At 45.3% G+C, this 12,191-nt stretch overlaps 1 protein-coding gene across 1 annotated transcript in view; it reads left to right on the top strand.

Moving 5' to 3' along the window:
• The window catches only part of LOC138300996 (glutamate receptor U1-like), a 229,767-nt gene that overhangs the window by 195,921 nt on the left and 21,655 nt on the right, over window positions 1-12,191 (top strand). Inside the window, exons 7-8 of the mRNA XM_069240982.1 lie at window positions 8,563-8,789; window positions 11,258-11,355. Coding sequence (XP_069097083.1) covers window positions 8,563-8,789; window positions 11,258-11,355 — 325 coding nt within the window. The remainder of the gene's footprint in view (window positions 1-8,562; window positions 8,790-11,257; window positions 11,356-12,191) is intronic.

Genomic DNA, 12,191 nt, shown 5'->3' with positions numbered 1-12,191 from the left:
GCCGCCATTTCAGGGGGGCACAGGCGATGGCACCTAACTGCATCACAGCAGACATTGGCACATCAACTGACTCTCGGATTCACATACTGGTTCTGTAAATCAAGAGATGCATCATTATTGCAAATGATGTGTGAATATGACCCTCTGCTCACCATTTTCCTCCCTAAGCTTCAACCGCTGAGGATGAATATGAGATGGAGACATGCTCCAGTGTACAGACCCCTGGTGGACCTTGTGACAATGGAGGACAGACACATTAACCTAACATACAGACTTGATCGGGCCACAATCCAAGAACTGTGTGCCTAATTGGAGCCGGACCTGATGTCAGCTATCCCCCAGCCCACAGGTATCCCCCCTCTCGTGCAGGTCCTGTCAGTGCTCCATTTCCTGGCAAGTGGCTCCTTCCAAACAACAGTGGCCATAGCATCAATGATGTCTCAGCCAATGTTCTCCAACGTGTTGACCAGAGTGTTGTCTGCCCTGCTGAAACACATGCGCAGCTACATCGTATTCCCCCAGGTGGAGGATTTGGCCACAGTGAAAGCTGACTTTTATGCCCTGGGACATATCCCCAACATCATTGGTGCCATTGATGGTACACATGTAGCATTTGTCCCGCCCCCCCGGAGAAACGAATAGGTGTTCAGGAATAGAAAAAGCTATCACTCTATGAATGTGCAGATGGTGTGTTTGGCTGACCAGTACATCTCCCATGTGAATGCCAAGTATTCTGGCTCTGTGCATGACGCCTTTATCTTTGGGAATAGCAGCATCCCATATGTGATGGCTCAACTCCAGAGGCACCGGGTGTGGCTGATAGGTGAGCCCAAGGTCCCCACCCAGTACATGTTGGTGTCTGGGTATGGGGTTGTCCCTAAGGGTTAGTGTGTGTCTAACAGTTGTCCCTCGATATTTTCAGCTGACTCTGGTTACCCCAACCTTTCATGGCTACTGACCCCAGTGAGGAATCCCAGGACATGGGCAAAGGAACGTTACAATGAGGCACATGGGAGAACAAGGAGGATTATTGAGAGAACCTTCGGCCTCCTTAAGTCCAGGTTCCGGTGCCTCCATCTGACAGGTGGATCTCTGTACTACTCACCCAAGAAGGTGTGCCAGATCATCGTTGCATGTTGCACAACCTGGCCTTGAGACGCCAGGTGCCTTTTCTACAGGAGGATGAGCCTGGAGATGGTCTTGTGGCAGCAGTGGAGCCTGTGGACAGTGAGGAAGAGGAGGCAGAGGAAGAAGATGTGGACAACAGAAGTAATATCATACAGCAGTACTTCTAGTGACACACAGGTAAGACACTGTAACTTCACTTTTCTTTTCAGTTTTCTGTTGGACATTGTACATGGCAGCATGATTTCTCTATGTCTATGGCCACTTTCTGTACCTTTTGGCATCGCTATTTTCAGATCTCTGTGCCCCACTCTGGCTCCTGGTCTGTTTACTGCTGCCCACTACAGGTCATACCAATGTATAAATTACTGTACATAAGAATGGCAATTTTTTTCAGAATGTTGTAATAATACATATTTCAATCAATTGACAGACTCCAGAATTGTATTTGTTTCAAGGGTGTTTATTTGAGTGCTAATAAGTGGGGGATGTGCAGTGTGCTGGGGTGATGGTGGAGGAATGTCCATTTAGAGTCCAGTCTCTTGGTATCACAGGTGCATTGTCCAAGGGCGCATAGGAAGTGGAGCAATGGCAGTTCAAGGTGGACAGGGTGACAGAGTGGGACAGAAGGGTGACAATCTGGAGAGTCTTATTTCCTGGTGGGGGTCTTGGCAATGTTTTCTGGCTTCTGCCTGGATCGCAGGGACCGTTTGTGGGGTGGTTCTCCTTCTGCAGGAGGTGTGGTGCTGGTGGCCTGTTGTTCCAGTGTCGGGGCCCCCTGTCAACTAGCGCCGGCGGAGGTATAAGGCTCTTCATCGGTGTGGCTAGTGTCAGGGGCCCGTTGTTGTGCCACTGCCTCCCTCACGGTGTGCCATGTCAGCCAGCACCACTGTAATGATGACCAGGATGGTGTGGATGTCTTTGAGGTCCTCCCTGATACCCAGGTACTGTCCCTACTGCAGCCACTGGGTCTCCTGCAACTTGGCCGGTATCTGGCCCAAGGTCTCCTGGGAATGTTGGTATGCTCCCAGGATCCCTGCAAGTGCCTCACGGAGAGTGGGTTCCCTGGGCCTGTCCTCCCCCTGTTGCACAGCAGTCCTCCCAGCTTCCCTGTTGTCCTGTGCCCCTGTCCCCTGTCCCCTGAACCATGTGCCCACTGCCCACTGCCACTGTCCCCAGGTCCCTGATTTTCTTGGGTCTGTGGGGGTTGCCTGGGCTGCCTGTAGTGGTGGACACACAGCTGACTGACGTGTCCTGGGGACAGTGGTATGGGCCAGCTGGGTGGGTGCTGTGGTGGTGTTTCCTGAGGGGGGAGGCTCTGTGGTGGTATGGGACTGTGGCAGGGTAACCGACTGTCCAGAGGTCCCTGATGGGCCAGGTTGGTCATCGTGATCCAGCCGTGCAGAGCTGCTGTCATCACTGTGGGCCTCTTCTGTGGGGGGACTGGATGTTGGTGTCACCTCCTCTCCGGTGACACTGAGTGGGGTCCTGTGGGGATGGAAATGCAGTGTTATTGCATCTGTGTGTGCCATCTTGTGCATGGATGTGTTTCCCTGTATGGTCATGATTGCCCTGTCAGCTTTGCCTTGTGTGCGTGGTGATTCTGTTGGCTAAGTGATTCTCTCTAATGGCCATGCTTTAGTGATGGGTGTCCATGCAGGTCTGTGATGGGTGTCCATGCATAGGTGTTACATGCAGGGTTTAGTATTGGGCTGGGTGGGTTGTGATAGTGGGGTATTTGTGAGGTGGTGGAGTGATGGGGTGAGGGTAGGGGTAGGAGTTTGTGATGGCAGGCAGGTAGGGTGGGGGATATAGTAGTAAAGATTTGACTTACCAGAGTCCAGTCCTCCTGCTACTCCTGCGAGGCCCTCAGGATACATTATTGCCAAGACTTGTTCCTCCCATGTTGTTAGTTGTGGGGTAGAGGGTGGTGGTCCACCACCAGTCCTCTGTACGGCTACCTGGCGTCTTGCAACCACTAAACGTACCTTTCCCCGAAGGTCGTTCCACCTCTTCCTGATGTCATCCCTTGTTCTTGGGTGCTGTCCCACGGCGTTGACCCTGTCCACTATTCTCCGCCATAGCTCCATCTTCCTTGCTATGGACGTCTGCTGCACCTGTGATCTGAATAGCTGTAGCTCTATCCGGATGATTTCCTCCACCATGATCCTTAGCTCCTCCTCTGAAAACCTGGGGTGTCTTTGGGATGCCATGGATGTAGTGTGAGTGGAATGTGTTTGGATGTGTAGGGTGGTGTGTTGTGGTGTGTGCTATGAGGTGCGTGAATGGTGTATGGGTGATGGTGTTCTGTGGCTCAGATTGAGTGGGTGCTCCTGGCTTGTCTCTCTCTCTGTTCGCATTCTTTTTTTTCATTGAAAGGGTTGTGGGTAATGTGGGTGTGTGTTTTATAGTAGTTTGAGTGTGTGGGTGTGGTGTGTGTATGTGTGTCAGGTATGTGTAGTTTGAATTGTCCAATGTGGTGTAGTTTTGTAAGTGTGTGTGTGCATTTTGAACGCAGTGGTGTGTACCGCCAATGGTTTACCGCGGTTGAAAGACCGCAGTGATTCATGGGTCCTGATACTGTGGACGTATTCCTGTTGGCGTAACAGTGTGGGTTTTGGTACCGCCATTTTATCACTGACCTTTGGTCTGGTGGACTTGTGTGGTGTCTCTATAGTGGCGGATTTCTCTGTGTGGGTATACCGCCGTGGTTACGGTATGTTGGCGGCCGTCAGCACAGCAGTAGGTGGCATTTACCGCCAAGGTTGTAATGAGGGCCTTAATCTCTGCAAAGAACTCCTTGTGCTGCAACAATCGACGCACAGCCTGCTGGAATTGACGCACAGCCTGACCTGAAGTGAGAAAATCACAGCAACACCGAACCGGAACAACGCAGCCCAGCTCCTTGAGGGGAGATCGACGCAGCACCAGCATTGTGACCAGAACTTCGACGCACGGCCCACTGGATAGAGGCATAGCGAAGCCAGAACGATGCAGCCCGACTTCCTGAGAGAGGCATTGACGCAGCACCTGCCGTGCAACAGAAATTTCCCTGCATAGTCCACCGGATCGACACAGCTCCTGTGACTTCGCCCTGCACACCCAGGATTTCTCTGCATCGTCCCCAGGGCATCCAAATACCCCGCAACCCAAAGAGGATCCAAGTCTGCGTGCAGGAAATCAACGCAAAGCCCTTGTTGCGTGAAAAAACATTTACGCATTGTCTGTGTGCGCCCGTAGAAACCAACGCACACCTCCCCATTTTCCTCGTATCTCCTCCTCTGCGGTTGCGTGTGGATAATTTAGACACAAACCAGGTACTTTGTGCTTGCAAGAGACACTTACTGCTTTTTAAGAACTAAAGACCCTATTTATCATTACAAAAGTGATATTTCAACTTGTACTTATCAAACCTTGATCATTTAAGACCTTATTTTAAACAGATAAATATTCTATATTTTTCTAAACCTGTGTGGTGTGTTTTTGGGGTGTTATAGTATGTTATTGCATGATTTATTGCACAAATACTTTACACATTGCCTTCTTAGTTATGCCTGACTGCTCAGTGCCAAGCTACCAGAGGCTGGGCAGAGGATAGTTTGAATTGTGTCTGACTCACCCTGACTAGAGTGAGGGTCCTTGCTTGGACAAGGGGTAACCTGACTGCCAACCAAAGACCCAATTTCTAACAATGGTTGATTAGGGGGGGCTATTATGATGCTACCTGTTAGACCTGGCATCCGTCGGGTAGTCTTACCCCCAGACTGTTTGCCTTTACCTCCTGTTTTGTTGTAACTTCTTTTGGCCTTGGGACTCTGAGCACTTTACCACTCCTAACCAGTGCCTAAACCTGGTTACATTGTTGTATCCACAATTGGCATATTTAATTTACCTGTAAGTGCCTTGTAAAGTAGTGACCATATACCCAGGGCCTGTAAATTAAATGCTACTAGTGGGCCTGCATCACTGATTGTGAAACCCACGTAATTGGTCCTGTAAACAGGACTCAGGCCATCCACTGCAGAGCTTGTGTACAGTTTCATTGCCACCTCAAATTGGCATTTAAAACCTCTTGCCAGGCCCTAAACTCCCCCTTTTCCTACTTACAGTCACCCCTAAGGTAGGCCCTAGGTAGCACACAAGGCCGCATGCCATGTACTGTTTAAGTTTGAAATGTCCTGGTAATCAAAAACTCCCAAAGTTGTTTTTCATTACTGTGAGGCCTGCCCCTCTCATAGGCCAGCATTGGGAATGCCGTAAAATACTTTTGAGTTGTAATTCCTGATCAAAGAGGAGTAGCTGTATCAGGTTTTGTATAATTGGAAAGTTACTAATAAACCCTCTTTCTTGGTAAAGTCAGATTTATTTTTACTACTTTTGAAATGCCACTTTTAGAAAGTGGGAATTTCTCTGCCCTTACTGCACTGTGTGACTACATCCTGTCTCCAATATATATCTGACCTGGACTAGGTGAAATGTACACTTGTGCATTCCCTCCAGACACCCACAACACAGGGTACTCACCTGCATCTGCATTCATCTGCATACTGATGGGTCTTCCTTGAGAAGAGTTTGGGAAGAGCTCACACTTACACTTCAAAGAGTAGTGACCAGAGCCCACACAAATGGGCTGATTACCTCCCACTGATAGCCTACAGCCAGGGCTGGCCTGAAAGGGGGACCTGTGAACTTCAGGGAAACCTTTTGAAGTCACCCCCCTCACATCAAAGGCACTTTTTAGTGCAAGTACTGGGTCTCTGACCCCCAAAAATCAGATCCCTTCTGGACCAAGAAGAATCTCTGCTGGAGCAGAGGCTGAATGCTGAAAGGATTGCCCCACTGCTGTGACTGACTGCTCCAAGGAACCGCTACCCTGCTTTATTGCACAGCCCTGATGCCTGCTAACTTCTACCCTGCCAGGAGGAACTACAGACTGCACCCAGAGTGAGTCCAAGTGCATGCTGGCTTGCCCCTGTTATTCATAAGGCCTCAGGGACAATAAAGACCTTTCCCCACCTCAACCAGGATCTGCATCTCGTTCTGAAAGTTACCGTGCTAGGCCTGCTTCAAGAACTCCTGCAGCATGGTATGCCCTGGTCCACTGCTCCCCTGGGAAGCCACCTTCTCATCTGAGAGACTCCTCGGGGGCACCACACTCTTCACAGTAACAACAAACAGTTTAGCAGACACATTGGGCTCGGGGTAGGGCTGTCTCAAAGGAACTCCCTGTTTTGCTCACGCTCACGGCCCTTGCTCGCTGCATGACACTGCACCTCAACGCGCTTCGAAAGTGACTCGAACTTACAGTTCTATTGCTTCTTCGCAGCCATAGCCACATTTATCCCCGCCACTCTGGAAGAGAAATTTGACTGACATTGCAACACCCAGTCGCTCTAGAGGGCAGAGCATGACCAAAGATAATACTGTAAACTATGTAGAAGAAGCACACTCCTATTTAAAAATACCTGCATCGTTTGAACCACGCAAGTGGCTAAGTAGCACAGGATTTCAGTAATTAATTCGACTTATACTGATTAGATCATTTTTGTCGTTTTGATCTTGATTTACCTATATAGATTTTCTCTATTTTCATAAACCAATGTGGAGTCTTTTTGTGGTGCTTTCATTGTGTTACTGTGTGTGTTGCCAAATACTTTACACATTGCCTTCTAAGTTAAGCCTTCCTGCTCTGTACCAAGCCACCAGAGGGTGAGCACAGGTTAATTTATCTGACTTAAACTGACTAGGATTGCGGTCTCTCCTTGGACAGAGGAATACCTCTGCAAACTAGAGACGCAATTTCTAACTCTACCTAAAACAGGTGAGCCTAAAGAGATCTTTTAACGGCATTAAAGTGAAAGTCTTGAGGCAGGGAATTCCAAAAAGATGGACCCAGAACGGAGACAGCTGTACTTTGTGACAGGATTTGTACACAGAAAATACATTAATTAATTGTATCCTTATTTCTTAGTTTCCGCACTGGAGAGTACAAGAAGATCATGTTGGTCAGATACATTGGGTCCTGGTTTTCGATGGATAAAATCGTCAAATCTCCCAGTTCGAGCAGAGTTCGGCCCCTGACCAGGAGCCAATGCAGAGTTCTTCTTTCTTGTTAGGCTTGAGCTCTCCTCTCCAGCAGTGCACACCAGCATTCTGTGCTGCTAGGGGGGAACAGTTAAACTTGAAGACTGGAACATAAGGAGGAACAATGAGAGGAGCTTGCACCATAAGGACAGACCCAATGAAGATCTTAGAGTATGGGGGCAGGGTCAAAGGTGTGGCTAAAAAAAGAAACGTTCTGTAAGTTTTTTTATCTTTTACCATCAGGTAGCTACATATAACATAGCACGCAACTTAAATGAAAAATAAATGTTAAAAGTTGTTACTCACTGGGAAATGCATTATATTATATTAGGAAACCTCTATTAGTTAATGCGCTGCAGAGGTCTGTGTGTAACCGGAGGGACACAGAATCTTCGTTGGTGCAGTGGAGAATAATGACTTCGGTATTTTTTGTGCTAGGAGGTCAGAGCCTGCATGAATATGTGAGTCATTCTATTAAACTTGCATTATGCACAGTATAATGTAGACTGCTGCAAAATACACAAAAAAGATAAAATTGTGCTTCTAAAATATAAATTTTGGAAATACCAAGGCTGAACCTAATGCAATTTATTTTACATAACTGTCCCTTCAACACCTGGTCAGGAATAGTAAACTCTATGTAAATACAATTTCAATTAAAAACATGCACTTCACAGCTCAGTTGTTAATTTTTTGCATTACCACTCAGAAAGACATATATGACACTGCAAAGCTTTGAGTAGTCCGATCAATTAACACCAGTACCGGCTTCCAAGCGTCCTCTACATTTGCAGATTACCCTATATATTTGCAGATTAACTCGTTGGGCACATATGCATTTCTTTCAGGAAACCAGGCACCCTGGCAGAAAGGTTTGTTTAGCTGTCTGTCCTGCTTCTGTTTCACAGCAGAGGAGACTCACTGCATGACACTTCAGCTAAAGCATTTATGATGTAGGAATTAACCGTCCCGGGGCAATTGCCTTTTTACAAGAAGTAAGGGAATGGTTTCTGATAAATAAGAAAAGTAGGGGCACGCCATGTCCCTCCGATCCCACCCACTTCAACCACTGTTTAAATCACAATGTCATCAATTTCATACTTTCATAGGAATTCAAGATCAAGCTCCAATAGTTGACTCAGCTCGCAAGGTTTGCTGTATCACCTATCTACTTATAATGTTTGTTATGTAGCAAAGAGACAATTGTAAGAGATAGTAAAACTATTAAACTAAGCATTGGTATCATGATGTAGGCACATCTAGAATTAAACAGAGGAAAACGTTAACCTGTGTTAATTGCCAATCAACCAACCATGCACTCTGCCCTTAATTACCATCTGGTTGCACACACAGGAAGCAGATTTGGCAATGGCCCCGCTCACGATAACCGCAGCCCGTGAGGAGGTCGTCGACTTCACAAAGCCCTTCATGCAGACTGGGATTAGCATCCTCCTGAAGAAGGACTCCACTGCTCAGGAGTCCTTCCTTTTCCACTTCCTGCGACCTTTCAGTGCCGAAACATGGATTGGTGTGTTTGTGGCCTACTTTGTGACTTGCCTCTGTCTCTACATCGTTGCCAGGTGATTACTCCTTCCGCGTCTTTTTTATATTTATATGATAAATGCACCATCACTAAAAACACTTTCAGTATAGTTAAACAATAAATGGAAACATTTTAATAATATATTGTCTGTATTAATGCAACAAACAGAGCATGCAGCAAAAATGGTACAGAAACTGATTTGTATATTCTTTTTTGATTAGGTGTAAATTATACTACTTTGACTAATATCTCCATTCTTCTGCTTTAAATCTACTTTGCATTTTTTTCAGATGTACATTTCTATTGGCAAATATATTAATTTAATTGGCAATATTATGTGTATGCTCTTTCTAGTTGATTGATTGATTGTTTGGTGTGATACATGATGTTTAGTATCAAAATGCACAAAATTGCCTCTTGCCATCAACCAACTAGAGGTACTTGTCTCGGATCCATTGATTTCCTTTTTTAGTCAGTGAGAGTGAAGCCTACTGACCCCTCTTTTGTAAAGTTATGCTGTTTTGTACAACTCAGAACCAACATTCCATGTGTATGTTGAGGGTGTTTAGGTGAAGTGTGTGAGTGGCACATGTAGCAGGCCTCTGCATGCTGTGTGAGTCTGAATAGTGTTTCCAGTGAGTTCCACTTAGAATGTTCTTGGTCTAGCATGGCACAAGATGGAGTGAGAGGATAGCTTCCCCAGGCAGTGTAAGTGTATTGCTTGTATTCCTGTTCCTGGGCCTAGAGACCCAGATACTCAAGTGAGGAGGATGGAGACAGGACTACCATTAGGAATTCTATGAAAGTTTTGTTAGCAAAAGGCAGCTGATTAGTTCTTTTTGTGCACTGCATTTTCATATATGGTAGGGTTGAGGATTGGGACTGCAGTTTTGTTGTTCAAGTTGAGGAAGTTTATAGGCAGGCCCTGCCATCTTGTTTCTTTCTTATTACTGATTCAAGAAGGTCATAGCAGCCAGGTGCATACAACACACACTTTATAATGGCTGCATTTTGAAAATTCCTGCTTGGATCACATCATTTGTGTTAGGAGAGCAGCCAGGAAATTAGGCTTGAGAAAGTACCAAATCAAATTTATTTTTGAAGCGCAAGACAGTGGATCCACATCTCCTGTCTGGAAAATGTATATAAATGTGGGGTCCTATAGCTATCATAAGACACTCACTCTCTTTGGTACCACAGATTGGACTTAATATGTAACTTATTTTACTGGTGTGTGGTATCAGAGGAAATGTAAGGGGTAAGTTCAAAATGGGTATCAGCGATTAGGTGAGTTTACATCAGTACTGTCTTTCATCATAGAGTTAAAAAAACAAACTCATGGGTACAAATCGTGTGGGTTTTGATTTTGAAATCCACACATTTTGTACTCTTTAAAGGGTTTTTTCCAAACTATATAACCAGCAGACATCACAGCAATAACTATAACACTTGGATGGTTGTCGAGAGTATGACGGTGCCAGGAGTTGTATCAAATGTGTACTGTTGGTGCAGGGGCAAGCATGAGTATAACTTTATATGCCAAGAATTAGCCAATTATGTAACATGTATCTAATGAGGCTCTGTTGGTGTTGGGTGTGTGGTCAATTGAAGCTCTGACTGTCAAAGCCCAGTTTACACTATCAGCAAGAACTGTTATTATTTTGACATTGCAAACGTGGTTCTCATTTTATTGCTTCTGCCAATGATCAGTGTTTATGAAGTAAAATATTAGTGCTTGCAACCTTCTCGATCAATATCAGCGCCATTCAATAGCTGCGGTCTTGCTTTTCCTTCTATCTATGACACAGCTATGGAAGCACTGAGGTTCCTCCCTCTGGCTATGATTAAAAAAGTACTTATAATGATATCTAAATGTGGCATCAGTGCAAGTTAGGGAGAAATAGGGACCTACCACCTCTCACCCTGAACTATTGTTTTTCATTTTATGAACTTGCTGGCTTCATCTAGAAGAAAGACAAAAAGAGTGGACAGGAGTTTGCTATGGAGAAAATGCTCCTTTAACCACAGGGAAAACAAAGGACGGAATGTCTTGTAGCTCCCTATGTAGGAGCCTCGAAGTTCCAAAGATTGGCCACATTTCATAATTTTCCAATTTAAACCACATAACATTGTTTGTTTATAGAACATGATTTTTTTTACATAGAATAAGAGTGTCTACAGGGGAAAAGGAAATATATATTTTGCGTACTTTTTATCAATATGCTTTTACTTCTTAGTGGTGACTTACACCAAAAGAGAGTGTGACTATCTGAATTTAAATTACAGGGGCATAACAGGAGGTAACAATGCACACTTAAAGTCAGAACTGAAAAATCCAGAACTCTAGAAAGAGAAGAGCCATGTCCATCATCCGGTTCCTTAGATCAACTTTTTTGGCAAAATAAGAAATGTTCTAGACCCCCTTTAATCCAGCATTTGCAAGTGCTCGGTGGTGGCTTTTTTTTACACACCACTGTTTTAAAAAATGTACTCTTCGTTCCTCAGGCTGAGCCCCTGTGAGTGGATTGAGCCTCCAGCCGAGAAGAAGAAATTCACCTTCCTGAACAGCCTTTGGTTTGGAGCTGGAGCTCTGACCCTGCAAGGTGAGACCTGAGTGGGTTATTGATTTGGGATGTGAATAGTTAAAGAATTGTCCGGGGACTGGCTATCATATAGTTAAAAGATGCATGAAGAGGAAGTTTAAACAGGGTATGGCCATCTGGTAGCATTGCAAGTGGCTATCTATTTCAAGGAGTATGTTTAGACAACCCTCAGGTTGTTTTTGTATTTGTGTTTAACACTCTGTTTTTGCAAGCTACAGGGCCATCATGCATGTGGCACTAGGTGATGGAAAGAACCAACAAGAATGCTCAACGTGTTAATATTCCATTGCTAACATATGGTGTGACCTGCTGTTCATGGGATCAAACCCTGGCAGATCTAACTCAATTTTCCGCCATCCAGTTTTGCTAAATAGACTATCATTAAATTTGGTTTATTGGCAATTATTTGTAGCTGCTATCATGATTAGATGTTGATAGCACCAGACGAATAAAGTCATTTACACAATGCTGGTTGGACCACTTTGCTGCGATGTCAAGGGAGGACTCCACATGATGTAGCACGGCCTGCCAAATTTACAGATCTCTGCTAGGCAGCTGGAGATCTCTGTGCCTTCAGTGCGGCCACCAGTTTGGCGACTCCATTGAAGGAACTGGACCTTGAAAGACTCAGCAAAGGTTTTTTTCTTAAGTAATATAATAGCCTCCCAAATAAGAGAGGTTGTTTTTGAAAAAAAACAATTGCCCTCATGGGCAGGGACGTTTCTCTTTGTGTGTAAGGGTCATTGTTTGATTTCTTCAACTATGATGCCACGCAGATAGTGCTGCTTAGATTGCTGGGACGGGGTCAAAATAGACCTCACAATCTATGAGGTAAT

The sequence above is a fragment of the Pleurodeles waltl genome, chromosome 6, assembly GCF_031143425.1.
Source record: "Pleurodeles waltl isolate 20211129_DDA chromosome 6, aPleWal1.hap1.20221129, whole genome shotgun sequence".
Lineage (NCBI taxonomy): Eukaryota > Metazoa > Chordata > Amphibia > Caudata > Salamandridae > Pleurodeles > Pleurodeles waltl.
Note: the sequence above shows the minus strand (reverse complement) of the source record. Positions and strands in the feature narration are given on the sequence as shown.